The sequence below is a fragment of the Anser brachyrhynchus genome (genome assembly GCF_964034855.1).
Source record: "Anser brachyrhynchus genome assembly, contig: SCAFFOLD_86, whole genome shotgun sequence".
Taxonomy (NCBI): Eukaryota; Metazoa; Chordata; class Aves; order Anseriformes; family Anatidae; genus Anser; species Anser brachyrhynchus.
This window is the reverse complement of record NW_027664065.1, coordinates 340,590-363,107: the sequence shown is the minus strand read 5'-3', so window position 1 is coordinate 363,107 and position 22,518 is coordinate 340,590. Positions and strand designations below refer to the sequence as shown.

Genomic DNA, 22,518 nt, shown 5'->3' with positions numbered 1-22,518 from the left:
CTGGGCCTGTGCTGCTGAGCTGGGCCGGGCTCCTGGGCCCAAGGGGAGCTCCTGGCAAGCGGGCAGCGCTGCAGAGAGCCAGCTCTGCCCAGGAGCAGCTCCTCTGCCCAGCGCAGCAGGGCTGGGGGCACTGCCTGCAGAGACAGAGTGGGTAAAGGCAGGCAGAAGTGGCAGGATGCACAGAGCTCGCTGGGGGAGAACACTTGCCAGCCCTGACCCCGGTAAGTCTCTGGCTGGAGGGCAATGCAGCCGCAGCTCCTGGAGGAAGGAGAAGCCGCGCGTGCAGGCAGGGGTGCCCAGGGCTGTGGTGCAGAGCAGGGTCCCTGCTGTGCCCCAGGGGCTGTGTGCCGGGGCAGGGCCTCTGCCGCCTGCCAGGCTCAGCACTCAGCCTGCCCGGGGAGCTGCCCAGGGCGCTGCGGGGAGAAGCTGCGGGTGGAAGGAGCCCCCCCGGCAGGGCAGGGTCCTGCTGCTGGCGGGAGGCTGCTGCCTGGGGCAGCCTGCTCACAGCTCCAAAGCACCCAGTATCATTTCCCAGGCAATTTTTCTTTTTCACAAGAATGATCAAAGAAGGGATTTTCTGCCCTCTTTTTAGTTACCTACTCTACTGGACAGGGAGGGGAATTAAGGAGACATGGAAAAGGAACTGTCCAGTGTGAGCACATTGCTGAGACTCCTGAGCTGTTAACTTTGATGATCAGTGGGTTTGTGAGCAGCCCCAAAACTGCCTTCAGCCTCTCCTCTTCCTATCGAAAGCTACAGCATCAACTTTGCTGAACCCAGCAGGGCTTTCTGACAGGTCCTTTTCCACCTACAAAGACGCACATCCAGCTAGCCACTGTCCTGTATACAGGTAGGTTTCTGCAGGGCAAAGATTACTGCATAGAGTTTGGGGTGGTGTGAGAAAAACCCAATAATCTTCTCAGACAGGATCTTCTGTGAAGCTATTTTATTCGTGATTGCAATGGCGAGTGTCCTGCAGGCAGGAGCGCCCAGCAAAAGTATATCATAACCCCATATTTCCTATTACCCAACACTTGATTCCTCCTGTTTCCTCATTGGCTGAGTACAAGTTCACAAACTATTCGATGCTTATTACTAAATCATGTATGTAGAATTTGATTTGACCAGCTGTTAATTTCTCCTTTTCCTTTTTTATTTCCTTCTTCTCTCATGACTAGAGGGCGCGTGATTTTTTGTTTTTACTGCTTCTGCACTGCTCATCCTGTTTTTTTCTTAGCTATCCTTGTTTTGGGAGAGTGGGACCTTTCCTTTACCTTTATCATACTCCCCACTTCCATGTCACTGTCATGCCTGCACTGCACATGGATGCACATGCCTGCACATGGATGGGCACTCCAGAGGCTCTTGGGCACTCCAGGGAGATGCTGGTTTGCTCTGAGGAAATGCTTGTGTCATCCAAGGAGATCTTTTTAGTGCCCTGTGGCTATGCTTGGCAACTTAAGAGAGGTGCTTGGGTGCCCTGGGGTGATGCCTGGGTGCTCCACGGAAGTGCTTAGCTTCACCAGGGAAGTGCTTCAGTGTCCTGTGGAGATGCTGGAGTGCTCTGGGAGATGCCTGGGAAATGCCTGGCTACCTGCGGAAGATGCCTGTGGGATCCAGGGAGGTGCTTGAGTGACCTGCTCAAATGCTTGGGGATGTGGGAAGCTGCTTGGCTGCTCCAGAGACATGCTTGAACAATGCAGGGAGATGTTCTGGAGCTCCAAGACGACGCTTCTGTGCCCCAGGGAGACACATGCTTTCTCCAGGGAGGTGCATGGCTGCTGTGTGCAGGTGCTTGGGTGTTCCAAGGATGATCCTGGGTGCCCCATGGAGATGCTTGGGTGCCCCCAGGTGATCCTTTGGTGCCCCTTGGTTTGCTCACGCACAAAAGATGGAGACTCACAACGATGCTTGGGCTCTCCAAGTACGTGCTTGGTTTCCCCAGGGAGATGCCTGGGTGCCACAGGAAGATGCTTGGGTGTTTCAGGAAGGTGTCTGGGTGGCCTGGGGATATGCTTGGGTGCTCCCAGGGAGGCGCTTGTGTTTCCAGGAAAATGCTCTAGGATGTCCAAGTATGCCTGGGGCAGACGCTTGGGTGCTGCACAGAGATGTTTGCATGCTCCAAGAGACACCACGGTGGCTTGCTGAGAAACTTGGGTGCTCCAGGGAGGTTCTTGAATACCCCACGCAGGTGACCGGGTGCTCTGGGGAGATCTTTGGCTGCCTCAGCAAATTGCTTGTGCAGCACGGGGAGGTGCTTGTGCGTACCAAGGCTGTGATGGGTGACACAGAGCGATGCTTGGGGATCCTGGGGATCTACCTCTCCTACCCCAGGGAGAAGTTAGGGTACTCCAGAGAGGTCTCTGCATGCTTCACAGAGGTGCTTTTTGAACGACCGAGATGCTGAAAGAACTTGCTTGGGAGCTCTGGAGGGACGTCCGAGTACCTTGGGATGTGCTTGGGTTCCCTGGGGAGATGTTTCAATAATGCTGCAGTGGGGTGCCTGAGTGCTGCGGGGAGATGCGTGGGTCCTCCAGGAAGATGCTTGCGTTCTCGCGGGGTTATGCTTGTGTGCCTCAGGGAAATAGCTGTGTTCCTGGGGAGATGCTTTGCTGCTGCTGGGGAATCGTAGAATCACAGAATATCCCGAGTTGGAAGGGACCCATAAGGATGATCAAGTGCAACCCCTGGCACCGCACAGGTCTACCCAAAATGCTTGGGTCCTTAAAAGGGTCACGTTTGGATGCCCTGCAATGACGCTTGGGTGCTCCAGAGAGATGCCTGGCTGAGCCAGGCAGAACCTTGTGAGCTCAGGGTGCTGTTGGGATCTCCTGGAAGGTGCTGGAATGCCCTTGGATGATGCCTCACAGGTAGAATGTAGTGCTTAGGTGTCGTGGGGAGATGCTTGTCTACTCCAACACAAGGCTTGTGTGCCCTGGGGAAAATCTCGGTGATTTCAAGAGGTGCTTATGTTCCTTGGCGAGAGGCTTGGGTGTCGTGGAGAGTGCTCCAGGAAGATGCTTGTATTCCCAAGGGGGACTGGTTCTTTCCCTAGGGAGGTTCATGTCTTCTCTAGGGAGGTGCCTGAATGCTCCTTGGACATGCTCGTGTACTCTGGGGAGCTGCTTGGGTACTCCTAGTACAATAGTCGGGTGCTCCGGGGAGATGCTTGGCTGCTCCCAAGATGGGGACTGGTCTGGGGAATGTTTGGCTGCACCTTAGAGCACAAAAATCTATCCCCTAATCACACAAAGTTCTGCCCCAGGCACCCAAGCATCTCCCTGCAGCACAGAAGCACCTCCCTGCAACACCCAAGCACCTCATTGCACCTCCCACAGGAACCTTCCCACCACAGTCCTACATCTGACTGGAGAACCCAAGCATCTCCCCAGGGCACCAAAACACCACCTGGGGCACACAAAGATCTCACTGGACATGGGAAGCACCTCCCTTGGCACCCAAGAGCTTCCGAGGGCTGCACAAGTACCTACCAGGGTCATTCAAGTATGTCCCCGTGCTCATGCATGCATCCCCCAGGGGACACAGACACCAAAGAGCAGGAACCAAGCATCTCCCCACAGCACTCCAGCATCTCCCTGGAGCCAAGCATCACACAAAAAGCACCCAACCATCTCCCTGGAGCACCCAAAATCCTCCCTGCAGAAACAAAGCTTTACCCTGGATCAAACTAGCCTCTCCCTTGGGCACACAAGCACATCTCCTAGGGTACACAAGCATCCCCAAAGAGCACTCAAGCATTTCTCTGGAGCCACCAAGAAACAGCCAGGATCACCAATCCATCTTCCTGAGACATCCAAAAGAATCTCGGCATCACCCAGCTGTCTTCTTGGAGAAACCAAGCATCTCCCTGCACACCCAGGGAGCGTCTGGACACAGCAGCTAAGAAGCCTGGGGAGCACCCAGATTCTTCCTGGCATAGCCAAGAACTTCCATCGAGCAAGAAAGCAGCTCCTGAGTCCCGCGGGCATCTTCTGAGGCACCCAGGCATCATCTCCGCACCGGGATGAGCACACAAGCATCTCCTCCCCACAGCGGTTCCTGGGCCATTCAGGCTCGCACTGCACTTCAGCCCCTGCTCCATCGCGCACTCACCTCCCTGTCCTGCCCTGCTCTGCCCTCTGCTGCCTGCTGCCAGGGGCTTCCATCCCGACTGGGGCCTGCCCGCAACCAGGGGCCTTTTATCCCGACTGGGCTGCCGTGTCGCGGCCCCACTGTGACGCCTGGGTGACACAGCCACCGCTGCCCCGCTGCCCATTGTGACGCCTGGCTGACACATTTCCTGCGTCCCATTTCCCTGGGACAGCCAAACACCTTGCTGGGGAACGCAATCACCTCCCTTGAAGACCAAAGATCTCCCTGGGGGACCCAAGCATTTTCCCAGGGCGTGCTGCCATCTCCTCAGGGCGTTCAAGCACATTCCAGGAGCACACAGTCTTCTCCTGGAGGCACCCAAGAACATTCCCAGAGCACCCAAGCATCGATTTGGAGCAAGAAAGCACAACACAGGGGCACCCAGGCATGTCTCGAAAGCACCCAAGCATCTCCTTCGTGCAATCTAGCATCTCCTCAGGGTACACAAGCACCTCCAGGGGCATCCAGCTATCTTCCTGGGGACCCCCAGCACTTCCCTGTGGTCCACAAGCACTTCCCAGGCGGACACAAGCTTGTTTCCAGTAAACCAATGCTTCTCACCTGAGGAAACACACATATCTGGATCCTGGGGATCTACCTCTCCTACCCCGGGGAGAAGTTAGGGTACTCCAGAGAGGTCTCTGCATGCTTCACAGAGGTGCTTTTTGAACGACCGAGATGCTGAAAGAACTTGCTTGGGGCTTGCAGATGGCAACGTAGTGGTCGTAGGACATGATAGTAAGGACAGAAATTTCTGCTGATATGAAGAAGAGAAAGAAAAAGACCTCTGCAACACACCGTTGATAGATGGCTCTGGTGTCCTAGAGGGAATTGGCCATGGCTTTGGGGAGAGTGGTGGAGATGCAGCCCAGGTCGAGGAGGGCGAGGTTGAGGAGGAAGAAGTACATGGGGGTGTGGAGGCGGTGGTCGCAGGCTACGGCTGTGAGGATGAGGCCGTTGCCCAGGAGGACAGCCAGGTAGATGCCCAGGAAGAGCGCGAAGTGCAGGAGCTGCAGCTCCCGCGTGTCTGCGAATGCCAGCAGGAGGAACTCGGTGATGGAGCTGCTGTTGGACATTTGCTGACAATGGAAATCGTTGCCTGTTAAAAAGGAGAAGGCAGAACAAAGTCAGAACAGACTTCTCTGAGGAAAACATATTGGAAGTCTTAGATCACCCCCAGCCTGAGCCTCTCTTTGCAAAGAACCTTTATGCAGCTCTCTTGAGCTCAAGATGATGCTAGCTGAGAGTGGCACTGGGAGTAGGGGCTGTTGTGGAGTGCTTCCTGCTGTGCATCGGGAGGGAAAAAGGAACACAGGGAAAACTCAATTTCAGTCCACTTGTCAGATCCATGAGATTTGCAGAGCTGTTACAAAAAGCTCATGTGAACGCAGAGGCAAAGCTTCAGGGGGTTTGTTTGCTGTGTTTTATTCCATTTGCCCCTATAATCCTTAGGAGACGTAACGGGTGGTTGAACTCCGTGAGATTTCCTGTGCAGACCTGGTGAAATCCTGTGGGTGCCAGTAGTCAAAGGGACTGTCCCTTGGTGAAGACTGAGCAGAGCAGCTCTGCCCAGCAGTCCTGTTCACAGCTGCCCTTTGTCACCCCTCTGTGAGCTGCAGGAGCATCCCACTCAGGTGTTTCCCTGAGACGAAACTGGAGACAGCTGAGAGCAGAGAAGCCCCAGTCCCAGTGCAGCTGGACAGCATCCTCACCTTGTCTCTGGGTGAAGCTCTGAGGCAGACTGAGGTTGGGAGCTTCTCTTCATCTGGGCAGCCCATGGGCTGCAGGGGGGAGAGGAGGCCAGGGAGGGGCTGCTCCAGGGGAAGGGGACTGTACTGCAGGGCATAGCTGCGAGGTGCCCGAATCCCCCCTGCCACGGCGTTTCTGGCAACAGCTCCTTCTGCCTGCCTGCCCCTCTCTCTGCTGCCTGCAGCTGTCCCTGCTGGGAGCTGCTGCTCTGCGCCCACCTCTTCTTTCCCCCGCCCGTGCTCACAGACCCCATCCCACGCGGCTGTGCTCAGTGCTGCCCTGCAGCACCCTGCCACCCAACAGGGCACTGCCAAGGGGCACCTCCATGGCTGCAGGAGCTACAGGGCAGCTGACAGAGAGCCCGGCATGGCCAGCCAGGGCAGGGTGTCCTGGGCTGACTGGGGGCACCTGGGCTAGGGCACTGCAAAGGGCTTCCTCCAGACTTCCTCACCTCGCAGTGCAATCCAGCAGGACTCTCAAAGCCCACTGCATTGCCCACTGCCCTCCCAGAAACAAGACCCAGGAGGTGACCCTTCCAGGATGTGCAGCTGCATGGCCCTGCAGCCAGACATTTACCTTGTCAAGGGCTGTGCAGATTTCTCCTGCAGTCAGCTCTCAGCATCCTCCCACTCCCAACTGCCTCCAACCCCTCTCCTTCTCTCCTCTCCGTGTGTTACCTGCGGTCAGAGCCCCCAGCCCTGCTGCGCTGTGCAGAGGAGCTGCTCCTGGGCAGAGCTGGCTCTCTGCAGTGCTGCCCGCTTGCCAGGAGCTCCCCTTGGGCCCAGGAGCCCGGCCCAGCTCAGCAGCACAGGCCCAGCCCAAGGCACTGGAATCACCCCTCTGGGGGCCACAAAGACCTGGGTCCTGTTGGGACTTTCAGCCTTGCCACAGTCCTTACTCCTCTCCACACCAGACTTTCCTAGGAGATCCCACGCCTGCACCTCTTTCCTTGCTGGCTGTAGACCCTTGTCCCTGTCATGTCACACCGGATCTGAGCTGAGTAAGATGACTCAGATTTTCTTGGTGGCCATGGTCCTTGTAAGGCAGCTCTGTAGGAAGCCGGCCTGGTTCCTGGTGAGCAGGCACCGCTGCTCGTATGGCATCCCTCGTGGTGCCCAGGCCCTCCTCCTCCTGGGCACTGCTCACTCAGCAGGGTCCCAGTCTACCATGATGCATGGGGTTCTTCTTTTTCTGTTGCAGGACTAGGCTTTTCTCTTTCTAAATGTCAAGAGGTTTCTGTAGGCAACATCCTACTGTTTCTCAAGGTTCCCCTGGACAGATGCTCCGTTGTGTCAGCTGTTAATGTCTGTAGGCAGAGGGCTCACCCTGATTGTGCTGTCTCTCACAAGATAGCAGCATCAGAAGTTGCAGGAGAGTTTGGACAATACAAGAGTAACTAGTTGAACGGAATTGCAGCACAGACTCACAGAAGGCTAGAGCATGGAAGGCATCTTTTCTGTGCTTCCTTCTCATGCCTTCTGTCATTTTGTTTGGAGCTTTGTCCTAAATGTTGCAAGGCTTTGCAGGGACAAAATTAGAAGGGCCAAAGCCTAACTGGAGATCAGTCTGGCTGTTACCATCAAAGACAATAAAAATGTTTTTAGAAATACACGAGAAGGGGAGGATTAAGGAGAATCTTCATACTTTATTGGATGTGGAGGGAAACATTTTGAGAAGAGATGAGGAAAAGACTGAGGTATTTAATGCCTTCTTTGCCTCAGCCTTTAGCAGCAAGACCAGTTGTTCCCCTGGTACTCAGCCCCTGAGCTGGTAGATAGGGACAGGGAGCTGACAAAAGGGTGACACTTTTCACAACTTCTTCACTCTCCCTTTCTCCTTCACCTCCCCCTTCTCTTCCAGGCTAGTTACAATAGCTCTTCAAAGCTTTGAATATCCCTGGGATGGTGAAACCAGCCTGTTCCTATTGTGATGTCTCCTGAATGTGTTTCAGCTTTTGTTTAAGGTTAAACAAGTACTTGAGAATGCCATCCAGAAGTCTGCCCCGAGGCAGGAGATTTAGTAGGGGCTAGGAGCATGGGAGGACACTGGCAGGCCCCTAGAGCAGTGGGCACATCCAATGCTTTGGAACTTCACCCCTGAGCAAGTGCAGAATCCTAAAAAATTGGTGAAATGCATGAAAAAGTCTTGTGAAAAGACACAAATCACTGCAACATGCTGGGCCTTTTCCTAAGTATAGAAGACACAGTCAATGCTACTCCAAGTCCAGTGACAGGCCGCCACTCCAACCTGTGTGACGGTCCCTGCAGCCACTCCAACTCCTCTGAAAGGCCCTGCAGCCACAACAACTCCTGGGATGGGCCCTGCCGCCGCTCCAACCCCTGTGACAGGCCCTGCAGCCACTCCAGCCTCTCTGATGGGCCCCATTGCTGTGCCAGAGAACCAACCTGTGCCACTATTGATTGCTCCTATATGCAAGAGAAAACTATGGATGTAAAAAACATTTGTTTATTTTTCTTAGAAAGGAAAGAAACTCCTATGCAGACAAGAAAGGAGGAAGAAGACAAGGAATGCTTCAACAAAGCTGGGCCACCAAGGAAGAAGGAGGGCAAAGAGGAAGAGATCAGAACGGCATCAGTAACCTACAAGACCCTTATCCCAGGGCGAACTATGAGATTTGTGAAAAAATTTCAGTCATCATCTAGGTGAGCACACTGTCACTTGGCTGCTCCAGTGCTGGGAGAACAGGGCCAGTAGCCTGGAATTAGAGGGCAGGGAAGCCAAGCAGCTGGGATCCCCCTATGGGAAGGGGTGACTGACAAAGCAATTGGCTCTACCATTTACCATGGACTGACCCAGACTGCCCTGGAATGGGGGAAGCTCCTGAACACCTGCAATACCTTGGTGACATCATCATGTGGGGCAACAGAGCAGAAGTATTTGAGAAGGGAAGGAAATAACCAAATCCTTCTGAAAGCTGGTTTTACCCTCAAACAAATGTCAAGGGACCGCAACACTGGATCTTGATGCAGGCTGGCCAGGGTCGGGGGGACCGCTGCTCGGGGATGGGCTGGGCATCGATCGTTGGGTGGTGAGCAATTGCTTTGTACATCATTGCTTTGTACACCTAATTATTACTGTTGTTATTGTTGTTGTTATTATTAATCTCTTCCTTTCCTGTCCTTTTAAACTGTCTTTATCTCAACCCATGAGCTTTACAGGTGTGGAGCTGCAGGGGCAGTGAGCTAACAGCTGTGTGGTGCTGAGCTGCCAGCTGGGTTAAACCACGACATCATGTTTGACAACTGCACATCAACAGCACAAATCACACTTCTAAAATCAGTCTCTTCTGTGTTCAGTGAGGAGCAGTTGGTGGTGACTTCAGTCTGCTCCAAACACCATACCCCAGGAGAGACCCTGCTGCCTTCAGGAGCTGTCAGCCCTGAGGCCTTGGAGACACCTCGAGGGAGCCCAATGGCACAGAGCAAGCGATGCCATGATTGGGTGCTGTGCTGCTGAGCTGGGCCGGGCTCCTGGGCCCAAGGGGAGCTCCTGGCAAGCGGGCAGCGCTGCAGAGAGCCAGCTCTGCTCAGGAGCAGCTCCTCTGCCCAGCGCAGCAGGGCTGGGGGCTCTGACCACAGGTGGCACAGGGAGAGGAGAGGAGAGAGGTGTTGGAGGCAGTGAGGAGCGCAACAACAGAGGGCAGCGTGTGGCAGGACAGATCTGCACAGCCTCTTGACACTGTGAGTCTCTGGCAGCAGGGCAATGCAGATGGGATTGACAGAGGGGTCTTCTACAGCTGGCACATCTGATCGTTGATAGCATCTCTCAGGGCGGCTCTTTTTGTTTCTCCAGCACAGAGTAGAAGATGCTGTAGAGAATGGCATCGGTGATTGGATTTTTCAAGAGAAAGACCAAGGCAGGGGCTAACCAAAGGGTAAGAATTTTTCTCACGTCTGTGCTTGCACATTCTTGCAGTGGAAGGCAGGCAGGTTTCATGGTAATGGGTTGTTGGGATTGTACAGGAGACTGAGACACCTAGAGCATTGCAATGGGAGATAATGTGTCAGCGATGGACTTCATGAAGTCCCTTTCCACACCTCAGCCCACAGGCTGCACCAACACTATCTTTGTGGTCCTCTCAGGTTTTATTCTAGCTGATCTTCAGGAGCTGGAAACCCTCTGATGCCCAGGGCCCTGCCTTTGTGTCTTCCTGCCAGAACAGAACACGCAGTATTTGCAATGAGCATGAGCAGTCTCCTCTGCAGGCAGAGCTGCAGCAGAGGAGGGTCTGCTGAGCGTCTGTCTGTCCCTCCCTGGCCTTACCTCCCCTGGCAGCAGCACGCTGCCATTCCTCCTGGCTTCTCCACCTGGCCGTGCTGCTGCTGTTCTTGTTTCCAGGCTGGCTGGGGATGGGGGTTTCACATGCACATGGAGTGAGCCCTCGGTGTGCATGGGGGAAGGAGAGTATGGGGACAGGGTGGGGGGGTCTGGAGATGTGCAATTTGAGCCTGGATTGCTCTGCTCTCAGCAGTGTTCAGGTCCTGCTAAGGTGAAACTCTGATTGCAGTTGTCCTGCAGCTCAAAGAGATACCAGCAGAGGGCAGCTCAGACCAGCACTGATGGACAGACTGGCTGTCCTCCCTGAAGGACACTCTGCACTAAAGGGACAGTCCCTTTGCCTCTGAGGATCCACCGGATTTCACTTGGAGTGCAGTAGAAATGCCCAGGATTTCTGCCTCAGAAAAAGAACTTAAACGCTGGGGAGGTATCAATAACAAAAAATACAAAAAAATAAATCCCCAAAGTCCTGCTCGGCAATTGGTTGAACTGTGAGCAACAAAGGGGTAAGACTCTTTGATATCATCACTAAATTTTATCTGAGATTACCCCATGTTCCTCTTTGCCTCTTGCTATAGGGCAGGACTTACTCCTCTGTTGGCTACAGCAGAGTCCCCTTCTCCCAGGGATACCCTCAGGCAGCATGAATCAGAACTCCTGAAAGGGACCTGCCAATTGTCTGCCTGGAAGGGAACAAGAATTTTGGGGGGTTTAAGCTGAGAAGTAGAATGAGTTTTTCTCACTAAGTCTGCCATAACTTCTCCGATAAGTCTGCGGTAACTTGGCAGTGCTTTTTCTTCCTTGGGCAGGACCAAAAGACCAAAAACAGCAAATGGCCAACAGCAGCTCAGTGAGCGAGTTCCTCCTGCTGGCATTCGCAGACACGCGGGAGCTGCAGCTCCTGCACTTCGCGCTCTTCCTGGGCATCTATCTGGCTGCCCTCCTGGGCAACGGCCTCATCCTCACCGCCGTAGCCTGCGACCACCGCCTCCACACCCCCATGTACTTCTTCCTCCTCAACCTCGCCCTCCTCGACCTGGGCTGCATCTCCACCACTCTCCCCAAAGCCATGGCCAATTCCCTCTGGGACACCAGGGCCATCTCCTATGCAGGATGTGCTGCACAGGTGTTTGCATTTGTTTTCTTGATATCAGCAGAGTTTTTTCTTCTCACAGTTATGTCCTACGACCGCTACGTTGCCATCTGCAAGCCCCTGCACTACGGGAGCCTCCTGGGCAGCAGAGCTTGTGCCCAGATGGCAGCAGCTGCCTGGGGCAGTGGCTTTCTCAATGCTGTCCTGCACACGGCCAGTACATTTTCCCTGCCCCTCTGCCAAGGCAATGCTGTGGACCAGTTCTTCTGTGAAATCTCCCAGATCCTCAAGCTCTCCTGCTCAGATTCGTACCTCAGGGAAGTCAGGGCGCTTGTGTTTAGCTTTTCTTTAGGCTTTGGTTGTTTTGTTTTCATTGTGTTATCCTATGTGCAGATCTTCAGGGCTGTGCCGAGGATGCCCTCTGAGCGGGGCCAGCTCAAAGCCTTTTCCATGTGCCTCCCTCACCTGGCCGTGGTCTCCCTGTTTGTCAGCACCATCATCTTTGCCTACCTGAAGCCCCCCTCCATCTCTTCCCCATCCCTGGATCATGTGGTGGCAGTTCTGTACTCAGTGGTTCCTCCAGCATTGAACCCCTTCATCTACAGCATGAGGAATAAGGGACTGAAACATGCCCTGTGGAAACTGATATCTTGAGGTGTTTCAGAAGAAATTATCTTTCAGCCATCTTCTGCAAATGACTCATAACGTCACTTATTACAGGAAGAGCCAATATTCTCTTCAATATTCTCTTTTTGTTTGTTTGTTTGTTTGTTTGTGCCTTTGAGTATGTTTCTAGTACCAGTATTTTTTAGCTTTAATACAGCTGTTGCCCAATAAAATTTCATTATTTGTCCCATTTCCAGTTCAGTATGTACATGTTGAGTGTATGTACTGAGATTCTGTACCTGAGGAGCCATGCTCTCTATGAATTTAAACAAAATAAAGGAGCCTGCACTGCCTTCTTTGTCTGACGTCCATCCTCTGAGACCTGTCCTGGCTCTGCAGGGACAGTGCCCATGTGCAGGGGTGCAGAGGAAAAGAGTCCCATCCCAGCAGCACAGCCAGGGAGCACCAGTGCTTGGATCTGCAGGGGAAGTTTGAGCCCAGGAAACAGCAGTGAATGGAGCCTGCAGAGCATGAGCCTATCCCAGGTGGCCTGAGCAGAGCTCAAGTGCTCAATCTGGTGTGAACAGGCAGAGGAGAGCTCTGTAGCCCCAGGGCATGCATCAGGCCTGGCAAAGGAGTCCAGCGAGTGATTCGTTGCAGCCCTGGGGCAATGGCAGTGACCCCATGAGCTGGGTCTGCCTCCCCGCCTGCCCAACACAGCCCTGCAGAGTGCCCCTGTGCCCCGGGTACCACAGCCCCCTCGCTCTGCAGAGCAGCACCGCCAGCTGCGGCTGGGGCTGGGGCTGGGGCTGGGAGGGTGCCTCCCCTGAGTGTCTTCTAGGCCAGCTGCAGGCACATGGCTTCTGGACGTCAGCGTGATCTTCACTGTGTGGAAGGAGCTGAGAGACTGCCAACAGGCACGGGGCTTGAACACTGCCTGCAAGGTCCCTCCTGCCCTAGCACCTCCCAGGACTGGCACAGAACTGGCTCCCATGCATCAGAGAGGCTGGGAGTCCAGCAGCAGTGCCATGGGCTTGAAGGATCACAGCCAGCTCACTTCTACGTGGGCAGAGCCTTGCCCAAGAAGGGGATGTTTTGTAGGTGTGGTGTTACGAGGGCAGTGGTGCCTCAGAAGCTCTAAGTCCAGTAGGACACGAATGGCTGTTAAATGGCCTGTGAGTTGACTTCTTTCTGAAGTAGCCAACAGGTCTTCCCTTGACTTCTGGCTGGGATCTGTGCCTTTAGGCTCACATCTGCTGGTGTCCATGACAGGCCAGCAGATGCACCTGCTTTGCACGTAGGTTGTAAGATCCTCTCTTCCTAAGTACCTGGCAGGCCCCGTAGAGGAAGAGGTCTTGGATAGCTGTTGTCATGTCAGAGTGTCCTGGTTCCAGTTAGGATAGAGTTAATTTTTCCTCATAGTAGCTGGTAGGGTGCTATGTTTTGGATTAGGATGAGAAGAGCGCTGATAACATGCTGATGTTTTAATTGTTGCAGAGCAGTGTTTACACCAGGCCAAGGACTTTTCGGCTTCTCGCTCTGTCCTGCCAGCGAGCAGGCTAGGGGTGCAGCAGGAGCTGGGAGGGGACAGACCCAGGACAGCTGACCCAAACTGGCCAAAGGGGTATTCCATACCATCTGACACCATGCTAAACAATATATAGGGGTGGCTGGCCGGGGTGGGGGGCGGCTGCTCGGGGATAGGCTGGGCATCGGTCAGCGGGTGGTGAGCAATTGCATTGTGCATCACTTGTTTCTTACACATTATTATTATTAATACTATTATCATTATCACTATTATTATTATTGTTATTATTATATTCCTGTCTTAATAAACTGTCTTTATCTCAACTCACAGGCTTCACTTTCCCGTTTCTCTCCCCCATCCCAGAGAGGGAGGGGGGAGGGTGAGCGAATGGCTGTGTGGTGTTTAGCTGCCAGCCGGGTTACACCACAACACACAGGCAACTGGAACAAAGTACACCATGCACTCTATTCTGTAGTCAAGGGTTTTGAGAGTGGTATTGCTGGGAAGTCCACATACATCACAGAGAGATTTAATCAGAGATCTCTCCTGGTTTGTTTTTACATTGAGCTGTAGGGCAGGCCTGACTTCTGCAGAGGCCACAGCAGAGTCCCCTGTTCCCAGTGGCACCACCAACCAAAGCTCAAGCAAGGGAGCAGAAGAAAGGTCTCAGAAAGGAGAAAGTCACTTCTTCAATGAGGAGTAGATTTTTCTCAGACATGCCTCTCCTAATTATCACTGTAATATCCTCCTTGGATTGTCCCCTTTCTCCAGGAGGATGAGATGTCCAACAGCAGCTCCATCACCAAGTTCCTCCTCCTGCCATTCGCAGACACACGGGAGCTGCAGCTCCTGCACTTCGCGCTCTTCCTGGCCATCTACCTGGCTGCCCTCCTGGGCAACGGCCTCATCCTCACCGCCGTAGCCTGTAACCACCACCTCCACACCCCCATGTACTTCTTCCTCCTCAACCTCGCCCTCCTCGACCTGGGCTGCATCTCCACCACTCTCCCCAAAGCCATGGCCAATTCCCTCTGGGACACCAGGGCCATTTCCTATGCAGGATGTGCTGCACAGGTCTTTTTCTTCTTTTTGTTTTCAGTAGAATATTCTCTTCTCACCATCATGTCCTACGACCGCTACGTTGCCATCTGCAAGCCCCTGCACTATGCAACCCTCCTGGGCAGCAGAGCTTGTGCCCAGACGGCAGCAGCTGCCTGGGGCAGTGGCTTTCTCTATGCTCTGCTGCACGCTGCTAATACATTTTCTGTGCCCCTCTGCCAAGGCAATGCTATTGACCAGTTCTTCTGTGAAGTTCCCCAGATCCTCAAGCTCTCTTGCTCTGACTCCTACCTCAGGGAAATTGGGCTTCTCACATTTAGTGTTTTTGTGTTTTTGGGGTGTTTTGTTTACATTGTGCTGTCCTATATGCAGATCTTCAAGGCTGTGCTGAGGATGCCCTCTGAGCGGGGCCGGCACAAAGCCTTTTCCACGTGCCTCCCTCACCTTTTTGTAGTCTCCCTCTTTATCAGCACTGGCATGTTTTCCTACCTGAAGCCCCACTCTGTCTCCTCCCCATCCCTGAACCTGGCAGTGGCAGTTCTGTACTCGGTGCTGCCTCAAGTATTGAACCCCCTTATCTACAGCATGAGGAACCAGGAGCTCAAGGATGCCATTAGGAAAGTGATGTCACGGATGTTTTCCAGGATGTGCTGAGGAATTTAATTGGACCTTTCAGCAGATATAGACTCCTTTTCTTTATTTCCATCAGTACATTACAATCATCTGAAATGATGGAACACTTCTAATGCAAATTTTTTTTTTGCTTTTTTTTCCCCATGACAGTAGAATATTACTTTTTTTAGGATGTGTATTGCAGGAGTAGAAAATGTACTCATCTTCTCCCATACTTGCATTGCCAGGACTCTGTCTCTTATGCACTTCACTTAATCTCCACAGTCCTTCAGGTATTTCCACCTGGCCTGATTAAACAGGCCATATTGGATGCCACCTTTCCAGCAGACTTTCTGGACACATGCACTCTCCATTCTTCTCCAGATTCCCATTTCCCTACTCTTTGGTCATACAGATACATCTCACCTACCCAGTTGGTTTTCGGATCCTGAGGGAGCTTCAAGCTTGCCTGTATTCCAGTTTTCTGTCTCATCATCCCTACAGCCAACTCTGTAGTTGTGTTTCTATACATCATTTCCTACCTATCTCAAACATTCCCAAATGTGAAGTCCCACATGACTGATGAGAGAAGTGCTGGGCATGTGGAGGTGAGCAGCAAGGCTGTCCATGCAGTCTAGGACTTCAAGGGACTGCTTTTCCTACACATACAGAGCTCCTTAGGAGACACATGGGGCCAATGTCAACTAGAGAATGATGCTATCACTTCTTCTGAAAACTCTAAACTAACGGAAACTAATCTTAAATAAAGAAAATGCTTTCTGTAAAGTTGTCACTGAAACTTCCTTGTTTACCTGCACTTTTGATACCTCACTGATTTACAGGACAAGTCTGGAAGACCGGATGAAAATGGCTGAATGGTAATGAGCCCCACGGTGCATTTGGTGCTGAGTCCACAAACCTCAGGTAGTGAGAGAATGATGCAACTGCAGGAGAAGTTAAAGTCAGAAGGAGACTTCGAAGTGTCCTGGAGTTTAGTGGTCTTCAGTGAGGGTCATTACTGACAAAGCCTCCCCATGGACTTGTTAGAGCAGACAATGGGAGGCCATGATTACAGATAGGCCAAGGCACTGTGCAGGAGACACTGATACTGAGTAAAGATGAGGTCCTGTCCCTCACGCATGGCTCAGGGCTCTTCCTGGGGCAGTGGGATGTGGGGTGTGTGATGCTGTGTGAAGGACAATGCTATGACACCTCCTGGCCTCCTCACTGGGTTGCAAGGAAGCAACAAGCCCCCAGTGTCATGAGCACAGCATGTCTCCTCATGAGCCTTAGTAACAGAGACAACTGCCATAGCCAAGGGGACAAAGACCTTGGTTCTGCTGGGGCCTTCCAGTCTTGCCAGTGCTCTTGGTCTTTTCCATTACAGGCTGTCCTGTGCTGTCTTATCCCTTCCCACTTTTCTCTGAAAGCTGTAGGCACCCACCTTGCTTCTCCCCCTTGCTCTCATACATGCATTTCCTTACTCTCACTGATGTCTCCTCACCCTCCCTGGCAGTTCCTTGAAACACAATGGCATGGGCTGACCACAGACTCTTTCTGGGTGGCCTCTGGCCCTAACCCATCAGCCTTCTGTTGCACTGTGAACTGATCAGACAGAAGAAACCTCACCAGGATCTTCCAGGTCTGCTGCTGCCCTTCCAGCTTCTCAGGTAGTCATGACCAAGCTGTGTGCCTGTTGCTGTCCCACCATGTGCTCAGACAGAAGGGACTTGAAAACCCATGCCCAAGACCTCTTCCTGCATGGGGCCTAGCAGGCTCTATTCTAGTGAGATTCCAGGGGCTGAAGCTGATTGGTTCAGTTTAGCAAGGAGCAGACAATATTTATATATATATATATATAAAGTAAGCAAGCTTTATTACGAGCTATTTACACACATACCAACCCCAGGGCAATGACAATGATACCGATGAGTGTGAAGCTTTTCCCAATCATTGATGGCCTAGAGGAAGGAGTCATTAGGCACACCGCTTGAACAGGCATTCACATTGAGGCAACATTGTCCTTGGTAGTGCGCCTTGTCTCTCTCCTCTGGGGGAGTCCCAGTTTTATTCCCTCCTACCCACTAGCTGTTCTGACACGTGAGGCCAACACATGTCACAAGGGCCACCAGGCTCCTCCTTGGTCTTGTATAAGCATGTCTACAAATGCGCATGTGCACCATTTGAGTTGGGGTTTCACCCACTCCGCGAAGGTTGTTCCATCATCATCTTCTCCTGCTGCCCTCTGGCCAGCTTTTCCAGCTGCAAGTGTCATGGGTATAAGCCAAGCTGCAAAGTTTCACCAGCCTTGTCTCAGAGCTTAGTTCCTTGTTTTTCTTCCTCTTTTCCCCTGCATATGTGCTCAGCAACTTACACCCCTCCCTACAAGGACGAGCTGTTCCACAATGCACCAAACAACACAATCACAGTCACAAGGTCACTATGTCTTTACACAGGGTTGTAAGGAGGCAACAAGGACCCAGTGGCACGAGCACAACATGTCTCCTTATGAGCTTCAGTAGCAGAGACAGCTTTTACAGCCAAGGGGACAAAGACCTTAGTTCGGCTGGGGCCTTGCAGCCTTTCCAGTGCTCTTGGTTTTCTCCACATGTCTGCTGCTGGCCTTCCAACTTCTCAAGTTGACATGACCAAACTGTGTGCCTGTTGCTATCCCACCACGTACTCAGGCAGAAGAGACATGAAAACCCACACCCAAGGCCTCTTGCTGCATGGGGTTTATCAGGCTCTTAGACAGAGGGCATCTCACAATCAGTGTGCCAAGCAGGTGCCTTCTGCTGCCTTATCAGGGGATTCTAGCAGGTGCAAGCCAAAAAGCACAGATGTCAGCCAGGAGGCAAGGGCTGACACATCAGCTGCTTCAGAAAGAGGTCACCTCAGATTCTTTGTCCCCAGCCATGTTACTGCTGCTGGCCTGTCAGCTCCAGAGTCAGAGGTGACCAGATGCTTCCTACTGGATTTTAAGTTTCTGAGGCACAACAGACCTCCTAATAACATACCCACCCAACACCTTCCTTGTGGGCCAGCACATGAGGCGTTAAAAAAGTAAGCTTCTCACATGAAATTTATGAAATAAATTTTCTGCCACTGCTAGAAACATTCTTCATAGGATCTACTGTGTTCATAGTGAGACATGATATATCTCTACCCCTGCCTTTCTCTTTTTCTTTCTCTGCATATTATGTCTTCAGAGAGCTCTCCAATGGAAAGAATCTTTGAATTGCAAAATAACTCATATTCGAGGAGACCCCTGAATGGCATCTTCTTGGATGGTCTTGCTCAAAGAAAACTAAATAGATGAGGTTTCTCAAGGGCTCCTTTCGGCTTGGCACAAACCAGAAAGGGTCTGAAAGCATCCTCCATCCTGTAATTCCGAGATTTAATGACAACACTCAACAGTGTTGGCACAAGTGCTGATCACTGAGGGATGCTGCTAGGAACTGCCTGACAGGAGAACTTTGCACAACGGATGACACCTGGGCCTGATTGTCCTGCCAAATTCCCACCCACAGCCTCATCCATTAGTTATGTCCACATAGCACCATTCTCACTACAAGTCTCTGGGAGACAATGTCAACGGCCTTGCTAAACTGCAGGTAGACAGTGTCACTTTCTTTCTCCTCCCCTATGGGTTCAGCAATCCCTTTTTTGTCCTTGAAGTGCCTGGAAGTAGCTGTGGAAAAGCTTGCCCCATCACCTTCCCAGGGACTGAGGTGAGGCTGACCAGCCTTAATTCTCCCCACTCTCCTCTTTCCTCTTCCGGAAGACAGGTCTGATGTCATTCCAAGTCTCCAGAAAGCTCTCTGGTCCCCCCGGCACATTTGCTGACACAGTCCGGAAAGACAGGGGAGGGTGATGCAGCAGACTGGGGCATTTGCAATGAATCTGTCCAGGACAGGTGAGATGGATTTCATGGAGGTGGTGGGGGTTGTTCCTGGTGTCACACATGGAAGTGTCAGGGCTCTGTGAGGTGTCCGCATCTGAGCTGGCCTCATGTACTTCTTGTAAACACAGCAGTGTTCAGAGACATGAGTCTTGCACATCCAAAGACAGGGCATTGCAGTGGTTGTGGTGTCCTTCTGGCTCGTGTTGCCTCTCCCAAAGGCTGAGAGGCGTCTCAGCCCTGTGGTACATCGCCCTGCTCTGCACTTGTCTGAGATACCCCACGGCATGAGGAACGGACACAGGCTGAGGGCATTTGTGCTCAGGTTTGCCTTACATGCACACAATATGCACATTGAAGCCTCATCTGTACAGGGCACACATGTGGCCTTCTGACTGAGCCATTCTGTATCCCTCTGTGGAGGAACAAACCACCTCTCTGAGCTGGGCTGAGAGCCCTGGTCCTGGAGCTCCTCAGGCAGCTCCTGCTGCCCCCGAGCCCTGGCGGCCTGCCCCAAGCTGCATACGTACCAAGGGGTTTCTCTTTCCAGGGATCCCCTGCACACACACGGGGCCCCACTCTCCTCCCAGGACTTCCCACCTCAACAAAGAGCCTTTCCCAGGAAGGAGTATGCCTGTTCTGGCCTGGCCAGCCATTCCTGCACCCTCTCCCCATGCATCCCACAGCCCCAGCTGGTGGTGCTGCTCTGCAGAGCGAGGGGGCTGTGGTGTCCAGGACACAGGGGCACTCTGCTACTCTGCAGGGCCATGCTGTGCAGGCTGGGAGGTAGAGACAGGTCATGGGTCTCTTCCACTGACTGCCTCCCACACCAGCTCTTCTGTGGCTGTCAAGGGTGCTCAGCAGTAGCCTTCTTTCTTTCCTCGAGTGCCATCAGAAGTGTTTGGCTCCTGCACTGCATCCAGCCTATGGTGTTTCACTAGGGGTAAAACGAATCAGTCACCAGACTCCCTTCCTTGTTCCCGCTGTGTCCCCTGGGTCGCGGGGCTCTTCTTCTCACACCCAGATCTAGCACTTTATCTCAGGGGAACTCCACCTGAGACAGGCTCGCACTCCGTGGGCTCCATTCATTGCTGACTCCCTGGCAGACGCTGTCCCTGCAGCTCCTCTGGGCTCTCCTGGCAGCTCCTGATTCTTTCCAAAAAATGCTCACCTGCTGCCAGTGTCCTGGTTTCAGATAGAACAGAGTTAATTTTCCTCCTAGTAGCAGGTAGGGTGCTGTGTTTGAGATTTAGGATGAGAATAATGTTGATAACACACTGATGTTTTGGTTGTCGCAGAGCAGTGCTTACACTAAGCCAAGGACTTTTCAGCTTCTCGCTCTGTCCTGCCAGCGGGCAGGCTGGGGGTGCAGCAGGAGCTGGGAGGGGACAGACCCAGGACAGCTGACCCCAACTGGCCAAAGGGGTATTCCATACCATCTGACGTCATGCTAAACAATTAATATGGGGGGACTGGCCGGGGTGGGGGGACTGGCTCCTTGGGGATAGGCTGGGCATTGGTCAGCGGGTGGTGAGCAATTGCATTGTGCATCACTTGTTTTGTACACATTATTTTATTGTTGTTATTATTATTATTTTCTGTCCTAATAAACTGTCTCTCTCTCAACCCACAGGCTTTGTTTTCCTGATTCTCTCCCCCATCCCAGAGAGGGAGGAGGGAGGGTGAGCAAATGGCTGTGTGCTGCTTAGCTGCCAGCTGGGTTAAACCACAACAGCCAGCCCCATCACATGCTCTAGTGCCCCAGGCAGGTTAATTGGAGACTCTTCAGCATACACCTGAGTGCTGGACACCAACAAGCAACACCTGAGCCAGCCCCCATGCCCTCAAACACCCAGCTGGGGCTCTGATCACTTCACCCTGAGCCCATGGAGAAACAGGCAAAGCCAGGTCCCTCTTTGGAGTCCATTTCTGGACTGCAATGTTCTTGACAACAACTGAGAAGGAAGACCTGAGCCCTCAGGCACTACCCTGAGCAGAATCACTTTATGGGACGGAAATGCTGTTCTGGAGGCCAAGTGTGTCACAAAAGTGCCCATTGACTGTCCCTGCCTGTGATCACAGGATTGCCACACAGCAGTACTGTGACCAAGCTACAGGAACAATCAGGCTTACGCCAACAGAAAAGGCTCAGCAGGAGAGTGTGGAAATGGAATGAAAGCAGCTCTAGACAGACCAAGCACTGGTGCTTCCTGGCAGTGCTGCTGTGATGGGACTCTATTCCTCTCCACTTCTACCCATGGGCATTACCCTGCAACCCCTAGCAAAGTTTTCAGAGGAAGCATCTCAGGCACGCTCCACTGCAGGTTCCTTTATTTTGTTTAAATACGTGAGTAGGATAAATAATGACAATTTATATGGAAAACATTGTTGTCCCTTACACCCCTCATTACTAAACAAATAAAAACCACCAAAGAACAAAAGACAAGCTTGACATATCGTGAGTTACATTATGAGTGCTTTGCAGAAGAACACAGGCAGTGCATTACTTCTGATGTACACCCACTCATGAGTTTGCGCAGTGCATCCTTGAGCTCCTGGTTCCTCATGCTGTAGATGAGGGGGTTCACTGCTGGAGGAACCACCGAGTATAGAACTGCCACCACCAGATCCAGAGATGGAGAGGAGAGGGAGGGGGGCTTCAGGTAGGCAAAAAAGGCAGTGCTGAGAAAGAGGGATACCACGGCCAGGTGAGGGAGGCACGTGGAAAAGGCTTTGTGCCGGCCCTGCTCAGAGGGCATCCTCAGCACGACCCTGAAGATCTGTACATAGGAGAGAACAATGAATACAAAACACCCCAAAAACACAAAAACACTAAATGTGAGAAGCCCAATTTCCCTGAGGTAGGAGTCAGAGCAAGAGAGCTTGAGGATCTGTGGGATTTCACAGAAGAACTGGTCCAGGGTATTTCCTCCACAGAGTGGCAATGAAAATGTATTGGCAGTGTGCAGGACAGCATTGAGAAAGCCACTGCCCCAGGCAGCTGCTGCCATCTGGGCACAAGCTCTGCTGCCCAGGAGGCTCCCGTAGTGCAGGGGCTTGCAGATGGCAACGTAGCGATCATAGGACATGATGGTGAGAATAATACTCTGCTGACAATAAAAAGAAAAAGAAAAAGACCTGTGCAGCACATCCTGTATAGGAGATGGCCCTGGTGTCCCAGAGGGAATTGGCCATGGCTTTGGGGAGAGTGGTGGAGATGCAGCCCAGGTCGAGGAGGGCGAGGTTGAGGAGGAAGAAGTACATGGGGGTGTGGAGGCGGTGGTCGCAGGCTACGGCGGTGAGGATGAGGCCGTTGCCCAGGAGGGCAGCCAGGTAGATGCCCAGGAAGAGCGCGAAGTGCAGGAGCTGCAGCTCCCGCGTGTCTGCGAATGCCAGGAGGAGGAACTCGGTGATGGAGCTGCTGTTGGACATTTTCTGCCTCTGGACATGGGGTTCTGTCCAAGGAGGGAATAACAAGTGAATAGTCAAACATCTACAAAATCTATTGCATAGGTCGTT

General features: G+C 52.7%; 3 protein-coding genes and 1 pseudogene across 5 annotated transcripts in view; 2 read left to right on the top strand and 2 right to left on the bottom strand.

Moving 5' to 3' along the window:
- The window catches only part of LOC308186415 (olfactory receptor 14C36-like), a 294,878-nt gene that overhangs the window by 265,914 nt on the left and 6,446 nt on the right, over positions 1-22,518 (bottom strand). The window lies entirely within an intron of this gene.
- On the top strand, positions 7,272-11,947 carry LOC308186429 (olfactory receptor 14A16-like; the record flags this gene model as incomplete). Of its 2 annotated transcripts, none has more annotated exons than XM_080608567.1 (2): positions 7,272-8,564; positions 9,219-11,947. In XM_080608567.1, the coding sequence occupies exon 2, from the start codon at positions 11,033-11,035 to the stop codon at positions 11,945-11,947; it is 915 nt and encodes a 304-aa protein (XP_080464693.1). In that variant the 5' UTR covers positions 7,272-8,564; positions 9,219-11,032. The 2 variants fall into 2 exon arrangements, with proteins under 2 accessions (XP_080464693.1, XP_080464694.1); XM_080608568.1 differs by having other exon boundaries at positions 7,272-9,602; positions 9,715-11,947.
- LOC308186403 (olfactory receptor 14A16-like) lies at positions 13,615-22,437 on the bottom strand (annotated as a pseudogene). Its single transcript, XR_013956139.1, has 2 exons — positions 20,567-22,437; positions 13,615-13,693 (listed from the first exon to the last, which is right to left on the bottom strand). The product of XR_013956139.1 is annotated as an olfactory receptor 14A16-like (transcript).
- LOC308186423 (olfactory receptor 14J1-like) lies at positions 14,184-18,283 on the top strand. The gene has a single exon (XM_080608563.1). It carries the CDS (start codon positions 14,208-14,210, stop codon positions 15,138-15,140), a length of 933 nt encoding a protein of 310 aa, XP_080464689.1. The 5' UTR covers positions 14,184-14,207; the 3' UTR covers positions 15,141-18,283.